The 13,017-nt window shown below is 38.7% G+C and overlaps 2 protein-coding genes across 2 annotated transcripts; one reads left to right on the forward strand and one right to left on the reverse strand.

Annotated features, from left to right (window-relative positions):
* Positions 1-345: 345 nt before the first annotated feature.
* On the reverse strand, positions 346-12,699 carry LOC134649396 (uncharacterized). Its single transcript, XM_063504144.1, has 5 exons — positions 12,590-12,699; positions 4,665-4,778; positions 2,502-2,616; positions 1,179-1,338; positions 346-577 (listed from the first exon to the last, which is right to left on the reverse strand). Exons 1-5 carry the CDS (start codon positions 12,659-12,661, stop codon positions 451-453), a joined length of 588 nt encoding a protein of 195 aa, XP_063360214.1. The 5' UTR covers positions 12,662-12,699; the 3' UTR covers positions 346-450.
* On the forward strand, positions 8,742-12,062 carry LOC134649692 (dynein axonemal intermediate chain 3). Its single transcript, XM_063504519.1, has one exon. It carries the CDS (start codon positions 8,772-8,774, stop codon positions 12,060-12,062), a length of 3,291 nt encoding a protein of 1,096 aa, XP_063360589.1. The 5' UTR covers positions 8,742-8,771.
* Positions 12,700-13,017: the final 318 nt, after the last annotated feature.

A 13,017-nucleotide genomic window follows, 5' to 3' on the forward strand; every position in this document is an offset into this window, starting at 1 on the left:
TAATTATAAATAGTCTTATTACCATAAGTAAATATACTATATAATACAATAAGTATACCAAATCATTCAAACGTATACAGATGTAGTGCATAATTATTTTTCTTCGTATTTTTACGGAGACGTATGAGTGTCTTGCTATTTCAGTCAGTCTTGGTACAAAAAGTACTGAGGTTGATGGAAGTAGCATGACAAATACGAACGTTTCCGAGAAAATACAAAGGAAAACAATTATGCACTACATCTGTACATTTTATCTTGATAACTTTCACTATCATCAACACCATTTGACTCACACTTTTAATCTTCATGAATAAATACTATGACTAGATACTTTCGATCCACCCTTTATATTAACCAAGCTACCCTTCCCCCCTTATCCCTAGGAGGGGTGGGCGCGGCATCCGCGGGCGCGGACACGCGACGGCGCGCGAGTGTGCGCGGGGGCTCGCGTCATGCGCAGTCGATCCGTGCGCACACGGCCGCGCTCAGGAGCGTTGCGCAAGCTAAAGCGATTTGCACGCACGCTATGACGACGAGGTCACGGGGGGATGGGCGGGATTCCTCGTCGTATGCGTCCCTGTGGATGAATAGAAGAACAATATTCATAAACTTACTACTTACTTACTAGAATGGAGGCCCAGAGCGGACACCCGAGGGAGAGGTAGACCACCGCAGCGCTGGATGGATGACATCTGACAACACGGAGGTCGGGACTGGATAAGTCGGGCACAGGATCGACAGGAGTGGAAGAGGAGGGAAGAGGCCTACATCTAAGATTGGATCACCAAAAGGCCACCATGATGATGATGATGATTCATAAACTTTGTTATATTGTCTCTGTCTAACAAATTTAATGTCTCAGTCAATTTTTTTATTTATTTAATTAATAAAGTACAGTGATATTCTTAACTATAATCATAACCCCGCAAAACTCAACAATGAGTTTGACTGTGGGGTCATCAGTCTCTGGTATGATAATGAATGAATGTCTAACTAAGTAAACATTTCAGATTTCGGACATTTGTGACTGTACAACTACTTATTTAACGTATCATTTGACGTGATGTAACTGTGTACTGAATTTAAGACAATGTCAATAAATATAAATCAAAATTCGTGAGAGCGTTTAAGACATACCTAAGTATACAGACCTGAATACATAAAAAAAAATCTCATACCCATGTTCCAACCCAGGTGGTCCCATTATCGTCCTGCAGCACTGCACCACCAGTGCAATGAGAAGACACGCCGCACCCGCCCACAGCACGCTCGCCACGCCCGCTCCCGCTGTCGCTCCGCTTGTCACAGACCAAGCCCGCGATGTGTGGATGGACACAGCTGGGAACACGATTTAAGTTGATTTATCTGAATACAATAAAGAAAATAATGAAAAAAAATTGGACGTATTCCAAAAAATAATTTTCCGATATAATAATGTTTCAAATGAGAGATGAATTGAACTGAGTACAATTTTAACTTTTCCGTTAATAAAGTATTGTTCTCATAGATTGAAAAGGACACGGTTAGTTTACCAACTACAAATTAATATTTGCTCCACTCTGTTTGGCTCCACTTGACGACGCTCGACGATTTACGAACATTTTTGGAAGGCAATTTTCTATGGAGAGTGATGTCTATATATATTCCGTTGCCGTTCGCAGACGTTTCTGCTTGTTAAAAATTACATCCTAAGCGTCTTATGGCGCGAGTTTTAATTCTACTCTCCGTCCGCTTTTGAACCCCCGCTCCGCTCATCACCATAACCTATCCCCTTCAAGTGTCGCGGGTAACAAAGCATATCTTGTGAGCAGGTAATGTAATAAGTAGCGTACCGAATCGTGACACTTTACTTGTGGCATGTGTGCAAGGTATTTGACTTTACAAAGGCCTTTGTAGATGTAACTTAAGTGTACCTCGTACAGTGTTAAATATGCGAACATAAAATAAAATTGTGATAGGTTAAAATAACAAAGGCGGGAGTTTTAAGGAATAAAAGTAGGTAAATAAATGTAGAAATTGGGTTAAACATTTTCAAAAGTAGAAATAGATGAAGCCATTTCTTGGCTACATCGTCTATTTTTAGTCTGTCCATGGTACCTATATAATATTATATACCGTCAACCAGGGTGAATACGGATGTCTGGGGTGAATAGGCACAAAACTTAAATTGCGATTTACCTGACAATCTCTTAATACATACTCACACATATTGTATCATTCGATTGAAAATAATAGTAGATTTGGTATAATACAATTTGTGTGGGAAGATATTAAGAAATTGTCAGGTAAATCTCATTTTAAGTTTTGTCCCTATTTACCCCAACCGTATATTCACCCCGGTTGACGTACAGTCAGCAGCAGAAGTTGCTAAGCGGGCGAGGTGTTTAAATGATCTTGACATGACTTTATTGTTAAGAGAATAAGAGCGTGTCAAGGTAATTTTGAACACCTCGCCCGCTTAGCAACTTCTGCTGCTGACTGTACCTATCGTTTGTGCTTACCAGCTGCTAAGACGCTGATCCCCCCAGCAGGTATACCAAGACCCATGTTGAATTTTTGCCTCTCTTCTATGAACGCCACGCTACCCATCACCATGGCTGATATTCCGCATACGATCTGAAAGAAATAAAAAAGTGGTGAAAATTATGATTACCACCGCTGAAAATGATAAATACTGGTAACTGCACTGAAATGTTACTGGAGTTACTTCTTAACCTGAAACTTGTATAAACTAACTAGACGGCTAAAGTTTAAAGTAAGCTGTTCCTCAAAGGAACTGCAAGTTTGGATACGGGGTTAGAAGTTCCTGGAAAGTTGGGTTCAGATTATCGTCCACTAAATTCCGCATTATGAATCATGGAATATTATTGAATCTGGTATCTATCGACAGTTACGTGTATATCGTTAGTTGAACTTATAAGTTATGCTTATGACTTTAGAGCGCACACCAAAATTTGAGTTTAAGGGATAACATTGGATGTTTTGGCGTATTTTATTTACAAGTAAAAATATATAAAATATATTTTGTCAAAAAGTAGGAATCATCGCTGTTGTCTCGTCAGTTGGGACAGTGAATAAGTAACTCTCATTTCTGGCAACATTATTTATTATATAAACAAAAATACTTTTACTAACATACATTCTTGGCTCGTTGGGTCGTTGGGTGGATGACGTTCGAAAAATCGCGGGGCACTTTTTGAAATTGAAAAGGACCGGGATAAGTGGCGTACACGAAGCGAGGCCTATGTTCAGCAGTGGGCGACTGAGGGCTAAAATTATGATGTTGATGACATTTATAATATAAACTAAACTAACATTACGGCTGAGTTGCGTCAGGTAATCACGATAACATGCATGAAAGAACCCCTTCAGATAAGTAAGTCGTCGTAAGTAATAATGATAAATGATGGATCTATTGGTAGCAGATCTGTGGCAAAGACGATGTGAAGTTCCATGTGGCTACGTAAGTTTGTCTTGTTATTCAGCCCAGTTCTGCGATAATTGCTTTTGAACTGTAATGAACTGTTACAAAACACATGTTTCACAGGATTGCATGAGCTCTGTCCAATAATGTCGGCTGCTCTTGGTTTTACGACTATTCAAGAAGAATATTCTATACTTGGTCACATTAATATCTTATCTTTGGAACCGTTTTGTTCGTCGTTGTTCGATGTATGTACATTGCTGCTTTTTGTTCGTTTCCTAGGGATACCATACATTAGTTTGCTATACATTGCTACTGACATATTCGCCTTGACAGACTATAGATAAAAAAGGGTCTGTCGATTTCCAAAAACCATTGAACATTGATAAAATACCAGCCCGATGAATCAAAAACCTTCTTTATTGATGTCAGTTAAAAACCAAGACAAGCATCCTATACCAACAAATCGGGAGAGAAATAGCTCCGCAAGATAAGTGTCGACATCAACAACTAATTAATATGGAAATACTCTGAAAACACCGTAATCGGATCAGTGGGGATGAATATTTAGCTACCTAGAGCTACCTACGTCCTTATTGCTGACGTTTAATTGGAATACTTAATCAGATGGCTACAGAGATGAACGAACTTAAGGCACGTTTAATGTACATAATTATGCACAGGCTACCGACTTTGAGTCAAGCCTTCTTGAGCTTACTGTGGGACTTAAGTAGTCAATCTGTGTAAAAATGTCCTATAATATTTATTTATTTGAGTATGAAAACGGAAAAAAAATGTATAGAAAGTGTCTCCTACTCATCTTTCTTGAAGCTAGGCATCTCCTCATTTGGCAGACAGTAAGCATTGGTCTTTGGTCTTTAGTTGACGCCGAACGCTGTTTACAGCGTCAGCGTCACGTTCTATAAAATTCTTGCTGCATTACAATACAATATGACACTAAACGCAGGGTACACATTAGCAGCTTGCTCGACTAAGATAGTAAGTGGTAGTTTACTAATATGGTGGACATTTTATATTTGACAAATATGGACCCTTATTTATATAAAGCTAAAGTAAATGTAAATGATGGCCTTATCGTCATATGTTTAAAGGTCTATTCATAACTATCAAACTATATCTTTTGCTTTTCGTAACAAAAGACACAACGTTTATATTATCGTTGGTGTAATAGCAATTGAACTTTATTGCCTCAGTATAAGGTTGAAAATACAATACTAACCTGTAGGACTCGCAGGCGCAGCACCAGAGCGAGAGGGTATGAGAAGCCGAATATGGCGCCGTCCTTGTCCCCCGTCAGCGGCGCCGCCGACTCCTTGCGGCGGGAGAGAGCTGCCTGTAACAATATAAAAAACTTTAAATATTAGTAAATTATGTTTTGTCTTTTTCTTACAAACACAAATGTCAAAGTGACAGTAAATGACAGAAGGTGTATTTAGGTTCGGCTCGCTCCTGGGACCTAGCTAAGATGGCAATCGTATATCGACAAACGCCAAACGAAAAAGAAATGTATCGGGATGATAAATCCTAACGAAAAGTTACGTGGCTATTATATAGGTACCCAATGAGCCTACGGATGACAATATTTAAAAAATCACTAAGTCACCACACTAGATTGTTATGCCATTTAGGGTTCTTGCTAAATTGGAAATTCTATAGCGTAAGTATTGAGCAACCAATTTATCTAGGACCCCACAACAATTACGCGGAGCGTGATGGTACCTACTGATATGATAGGTAAATGGAAAAGTAGGTAACGTTTCTTTTTGTTTGATATCATTTACCTAGATATAAATATCTGGGAGACCGAGCTTTGCTCGGAAAACATATAAAAACTCAAAAAATTGCGTTCCCAGACATAAGACCTAGCTAGATCGATTTTTCGCCCCCGATAACCCCCATAAAGCAAATTTCATCGAAATCGTTAGAGCCGTTTCCGAGATCCCCGAAATATATATACATATAAATAAATAAATATACAAGAATTGCTCGTTTAAAGATTTTGATGTCACAAAGGTTTGAATTGGCCACCGAGACTACTATTTTCACCCCACATTCGTACCACCACGTACCAGCACAGCTTCGCGCATGCTCATACCAACAGTTCACGCAAGTACCATCGTTACCACTCTTAATTTACTGTTTATAAACCTTATCACTACGACATAAGGATTACCATCGGTCATTTAATTCCGTTGTAGCTTAACTTAGCAACAGTTGTGTCAGTAGTTACATAAAGTAAACAGTGCATGGACTGTTAGGTTTACCTATCGTCAGTCTATAGTGAAAATTTAGATTTTAGTGCATACACAGTACCAAGATAGAGTTTCAACAAAAAGGGTATAATAGTTTTGGCTATTTGGCTTGCTAATTACGCGAACTGTTTTGAATCTATAGATAAATGTGATGGTTCCTCACTTGTACGCATTTTATAATTGCGTGGCAAAGACAAATATATTCAAGCTTAATAGGTCTTAGAAATGATGAGAGATAATTTCAAGAAATAAGTAGACAAAAATTTCAAATCCATCTCAAAGTTGGTAGTTTTGTATAAAGGCGCTTTGTAATAACCTTTGTCACTTTTGTCAGTCATTATCATAGCCGAAATAATATGTCTAATGCTATATGCTACCCCTAAGGATCCTAGCAACGACTGGATCCTTCTATTGCTTCGACCGGTTGAAAGAATACAATAATCAACGAGCGATTGACAACCCGCCTGTTTTGGAACGGGCGTTCCCTCTCTACATCATCTATTACATCAGCTATAGTACAAGCTTTGCTTATTTCGGGGCTAGATCGATCTGTGTAAGATGTCCCCTGATATTTATTTATTGCTTCGATCTCGCGGTTGCCACTCATGAACTTTTCTCTAAAAAGATAAGTAATAGAAGTAAAAATGTGTGACTCAGACAGTGATATTGAAGAGAAACCAGTGGAAGTCGTTGTTGATAGTGAGTCTGATAGCTATGAAGATGAGCCTGTTGCGGAAACTGGTGAGACGCAGACTCTGGTGGAACGTGAGTAAATTTTAACTTTATTAATAGGCAGTTACGGTGCAGTTTGTAAACAACCCAGTCCCGAGTACGTAACGTAACGTTCAGTTGTTTTACCAACCACCGGTAGTTGGTTTTGTTTATCCACTTGGACTTTTTGCACATGAAGGCGGGTTAATCTAGTCGGCGGTGCGCGAATTCGCATGCGAATTAGGTTACATTGCGGACTATTATTGAGGTTACATCCAATTCAGCCGACTGACCAAAACTTGCATGCGAGTTCTCACACCATCTAAATAAGCCCTTAAAGTCGCGCAGCGCACTAGGTAGACATCAAATTTAGCTAGTTTTAAGGTGACAGTCTATTTCCAACCGCAGCTGCACTACTCTTCATTTTACTATGGAAATTGACAGTAACAGCAACGCGTTCAGTACCAGTAGTGCAGCTGCGGTCAGAAATGGAATGTTACCCTTAGTTTGTCTCCGAGACCACAACGTCATTGAAACGTCGGAGAAAATTTCAAAGTATATTATACGCGTTTAGGTCCCTTTTAAGTAAATAGCAATATTACCAATTTTGTTTTTTGATACGCTCGAAAATCATCTAACCTGAAAGTTTCATTATTAAGCTGGTTATTTTAATAATATTTACCTGTTACCGCTACATTGCACGTAACATAAAGTGCACCATTTTCTCTTTATTTTCCATTCAATTTGATAGAAATAGCTGGCGTTTTAATAAAAATTGCTTCAGCTGAAAACGAATTACTTATTCAAGTAAATCCAATTGGAAATGTCTTCCCCAGACTTGTTTGCTTGCGGTTTCAGCTGAAACGTAACGTGTGAAATTATATTTAATAATCGATGTAAAGTGCGTTTTCTTGTGTAATATTAAGAAATTTTAGAAATAGGAGATATATTTTACATTTAATTGACGTTTGGAGTGTGTCAAACGTAGACAGATAATATTAACTTGTCATATAAAAGACTTTAAACGCAGTTTTTTTTTATAACTAAGAAGGAGGAGTTTCTCAATTAGTTTTTTTGGAGTAGACTTTTTTTTTCGTTTACACTTTATTTTACGATATTATAATATATAGTTGGTCAAACCAATTTGTCAGTAAATAGGAACAAAAAAAAATAGGTACTCATACTTTTCTTTTGGGTGCTAGTACTAGTCTAAGACAAAGATAGTATGATTCTCTCTATCTATATGTTTGAAATGAGACAGTCCTTGGACACACTATAGAGTCTGTGCGGAAAGAAAAGAGTCGTGGAATGTATAAGGCCCAATACATTCCACGACTCTTCTCTTTCCGAACAGATTCTATATCTTAAGTTGACGTTGGTGCTAGTTCAGCTGTCAACTCGGGCGCACGTTTTTTAGATCATCATTTACTTTTATTATGAAGGATTTGTCTAGTTTTTAAGTATTCGCTATTATATTTGTCTATGTTACTTCCCTAAAATTATGGTTTGTTGGTAAAAACTAGCCAAGTCAAAAGGAGTTGGAGGACATAATTACAGGATTTTCTATACAGCACAGAACTTGGCACCCATAATGGCCATAATTGATCTCAAATCTTTTGTCAGCGACAACGACGACACATATTGAACTTGGCTTTCATTTTACATTTATGTTTTTGTTAGGATGATTTATAACAAGATTCAAAACCGTTTGAATAAAAGGCCTTCGAATGATTGAAAATGTTAATTAATTCATAAAGCATATTTGTACAAGGTATTTTCGCTTTTGTGGCCAAAGCCTCCAATCAAAAATTTGAGCATTTCTTAATTAAAAGTAAATTAGTTAATTTACTTTTAATGGGAATGAAAGTTTCCGTTTCCAATATGCAAACTCCAAATTTGCCTACATTACCTAGTTAATTTTAAGAGGTCGTATTTTCATACAAGTTTAATAACTGCCTAAGTTACCGATAGCGGAATTTCACGGTGTCGATAATTATTATTAATTTAATTTCGTTGAACTAATTACCATATATTAATTCCGGCATTGTTGTAAGAAGCTAGTTTAATTATTATATATTTTTTAAATAATTCGATATTAAATAGGTAGATTCTAACAATTATAAGCTTACGATTGCCCATGTACTAATAAATTAATGAACCTTGGTAAACATTTCAAACCGCATTTGATTTTTAATTTATTTGATCATTTTGTTGGTACTCGCGTAAAAAGTTTTAATTGCACTCATATTTAAAAATTAAATTAATACGTCAACGTCAATAACACGAGTGATTAATTACTGACATGTAAACAAATATAAAAGTTGATTTAATTATCGATTACAGTGCACGCTGACCACGGAAAAATGGACGAAGCACCGCCATCACCACCACAGCCCAGAAGAAAGCGATTCGTCCCAAAATATGATGTGGACGGAGTGCATCGGATCGCTGTCGGCGAAGAAACCCAAATACAAATTGAAATGGTCATGGGCCAGGACATAACCCCCCAAAGCCCCTGGAAACTCGTCAGTAAAGCCAAAATTATGGAAAACATAGATGTCGGCGGCGAACTATCAGAATTCTTCCCGTTGAAAGCAGAATTAGAAGCTTATACACAAAACGAAGTTCTAATGGGATTCATAGAAGACGACTCCAATGATCTCGATGAATTCTACGTCTGTACCACTGTCGAAGCAAGAGACCACTGTAAGTTTCAGTCAGAGAAATTTCTAAAAAGACAGGCAAGGAAATTACAAAAGGCCGTGGAAAAGAAACCACGTCCTTGGAAGAGTCTTGGAAGTGAAATAGAGATTACTGAACTCATTCCAATAAATACTCGGCCGTTTTTAGAGCTTGAAATAAAAACTGGGTTCCCCACTGTGTACCAGCCAGAGAAATTCAGTGTCAGAGATTCGAGTTCCGTTCGAGATGGTTACTTAGAACTCACACCATATAGACAGAGGTTCAACTGTGTGTTTCAACGGAGAATAGACACAGCGGCTCAAGCAAATCCAGCTAAAATAACTAGACATGCGCAAACTGATTTGCGATATCCGCAAAATGTCTGGACGCAATCTATCGCTGATGCTCTTGGCGCAAACACTACCGAAGAAGGTGGTGGTGGCGATACAAAACGTGAAAAAGGTGCCGGTGGTGATGGTTTTTATGAAGATGACGATGATGAAGATAGTGAACCAGAAAAGGAACCGATAGATGAAGTCGCACTCAAACCATTCCGAGACGCTCAAATACGCATGCGGCGGGCGTCATATATAAAGCTAATGACCAATTTTATGACTACTAAAGATCCCGAATTGGACTCTATTATATCACTTAATACAGTTATGGACATGTATTGTAACGATTACCCCAACTTAGTGACTCAGAAAGCCACTGGCGTAGTATATGATTCTATGACGTTTGAGGATTATGTTTGCTTCACGGACGTTAAAGCCAAGAATAAGTACGTGTCCTCTGCAGTTTTTCATCCTATGTGGACTGGAATTGTCGCCATTTCCTACGCTGACGCTTCACCTGCTGTGATGAAAACGTTTAGCACACGTCCTGATCCAATCAAAAGGGCGGTGTATGGGTTGAACCCTGTTATGATCTGGAGTCATATAGATAGCTTATTGCCAAGACTTTACCTCGAATCTCCGCGCGAAGTGAAGGTGCTTTCATTTTGCCCTTTTAATGAAAACATACTGATCGGTGGATGTATAAACGGTCAAGTTGTTGTTTGGGATTTGACTAACAAGCTAGAAAATGTAGAGAAGATTGAAGTATTGACTGAAACGAGGGAAAAGTATCGTATAGCAATGAATGCACATATGGGATGGATGAAGAGGATTTCTGATAAGGCAGTGGTGCCCGCAACTGCGTTGAGCAATTTGATGACGAATCATTACGGCGCTGTAACTGCCATCGAGTGGCTCTCACCTAACTTTTTTATATCTCAAACTGGATTCACAGAGCTACTAACTGACGAGAAAAAATCTTCCATATTTTTTACCGGCTCAGAAGATGGTACAATATTAATTTGGAACCTGTCAGTCGAAAATGTGGCAGTGTTTGGGGGTAAGAAGGTTAAGAAATCTCATCGCGTTGCTAGAAGGCCATCTGGGTTATTAGTTGATGTTTCACCATTCTGTGTCTTGGATCGCGTGTTCCAACCCTCTTATAAAATTATACTTGGAATAACGGGACAACCCGACACGCTTCCACTACAGAGTTTGGCTATGACCCCTTGCCCGATTACTTACACTTATACACCTAAACCTATTGCGACAGGCAGGAAATATTTTTCATGTTCCATCTTGCCGCAGAAAGAAGAAGATCTAAACACAGTAATGTACTGCGGCTCACAGCACGGAGAGATGAGAAGAATTACATGGGAGGGTCACGCGTTTAATACTGGAGAACTTGTCAACTCTGAGTACTGCGTCACTAAGTACCGTTGTTACATTCACGATGGAATAATAACATGCTCTAAGAAAAATCCATTTCTTCATCATATCACCATGACAGTTGGTGGAAAGATAATAGCAATCTGGTCTGACAAGCTTATGAATCGGCCCTTGATATGGAAAAAGCGCCCTCACAGATTAACTGACGGTGTTTGGTCACTTTACAAGCCAAGTCTGCTTTTTATCACCACGGCTGAAGGTAATATGGAGACTTGGGATTTATTACTGAGAAGTGATTTACCTATTGCAGTACAAACACTCTCCGGCGCACAGCTCACGGGTATAAACTTACACACGTTACCTTTAGCAAAGAATATCATCGGAGTAAGTGACTCCAATGGTTCCTTTCAAATGTTCTTAGACCCACCAATATTTATGATCGAAAACGAAACTTACAAAGCTCGCGTTGACAGCATGCTTAGCAGAGAGCTCAACGTAATGCAATCGTTTATATCATGGCAAGATAATTGGCTGAAACACAATCCTCAAGTTCTGCTAGAAATAAAGAGAAAAGAAGGAGCACTGCTGTTAGAAAAGGAGGAACAAAAGAGAAAAGCTAAAGAGGCAGAAGACCAACGGCTAGAAGAGGAAGCGGAAGCGAGAAGACTAGCGAAACAGCGAGTTATAGGACCGGCAGAAAGATGGACCATGATAGTTAACAAATTGATAGAACGAACTATTGCAGTTAAGAAAAGAATAAACAAAGCAGAACTCATTGAACAAGAGAAGCCTCTTCGCGAATTGGAAGCGCAGCGTTTAGAAAAAGAAAGAAGAATGCTCGAGATTATGAAAAACCAGACAAACATCTTCAATGACACCGTGGCTATCCTATTTCCTGAGGCTATAAAAAAGCCACCGAAACCAGCGAAGACGTATCTACCTCCTAACAAAGGCGCAGTAAAGAGAGAGTATATGGAAGACTATGAATACTTGAAAGATTCAGCAATGAGAACTGTGAAAGAAAATCCATACCACGCGTCTTTCTCATGGGAAGCCACTCTGAGCGAAGGAAAGGAGAGACGCGAAGCGCTAAACACTTATGAGGAATATCTTAACGTGCATAAAGCTAGACTTAACTTTGAAGTGGAAAAGTTGACGGTACAGCCACAGCCGCAAAAAGAGCGTAAGAAACTGAGGTCAAAAGATGTTTCCACCGTTGAGTTTAGTGAGGCGGCGACAGAGACGTGAGAACTTTGAGTTTTACGATTTACCCCCTTGTTCATAAAACTTTACGGGCCTGATTTAGTTAAATTATGTTTTATCCTTTTCTTACAAAATAAGTCAAAACGACAGATAAAGACAAACAATTCATAGCTAGTTCAGGCTTGTAACGCGTTTATGAATAACGCCATTAGTGTTTGAAACGGTATTCAATTCTTAAACGAAAAATTTGGCGTTTGTCGAATTTATTGTTAAAGTTTTTGTGTTTCTTTATCTGTAGAAATTATGTCCAAAGGCTGAAAAAATTTACTATTTTAGTCTCATAAACCAATTAGGTAACTTACAGCTATTTATGAGACATATTTATAATTCATATAAATCGAATAATACAATTAATATTTGTAATTTTAGAGTCTCAGTCAAATAAATAATTCTATATATATACTGTTATTTTTAATTCAACAATCACTATTAATTAAATCGTGTAGGTAATAAAGAGAGATAGAGTGGAGTGAACTGTGTAAAAATAGAGAGAAGGAAAAGGATAGACTTACCACATTCAGCTCCTCCATGTCGTCTTCGCATGAGAAGTTAAACGAGGGACCGGAGCAAAGTTTGCGCTTCATAGCAAGCCCCGGCAGCGGTCGGCGGCGGTCACTATCTGGAACAAAGGTAAGTATATAAGTAAGGGATGTTCAGGGAGTATTACTGCAATGTTTTGCCGCCAGAGTGCAGCACTAGCGGCCTTAGTAAACCATAGACATAGAGAAAAAATACATAGATTGCTCACTCCATACTAGGGCTCCCGGTATCCGTGTTACACGCCGAAACGAATACCCGTGTTCTTAAGCCCGGCGGTGCTAAGAACACGGTTTACACGGAACCGCCGAGATCCGGATACGTCTCCAATAAACGTTCCCAAGACACGTTTCTCAGATACGTATCTCCGTTTACACGGGTACTTAACACCGGCCCGAACGGA

The sequence above is a fragment of the Cydia amplana genome, chromosome 7, assembly GCF_948474715.1.
Source record: "Cydia amplana chromosome 7, ilCydAmpl1.1, whole genome shotgun sequence".
NCBI classification, from domain to species: domain Eukaryota; kingdom Metazoa; phylum Arthropoda; class Insecta; order Lepidoptera; family Tortricidae; genus Cydia; species Cydia amplana.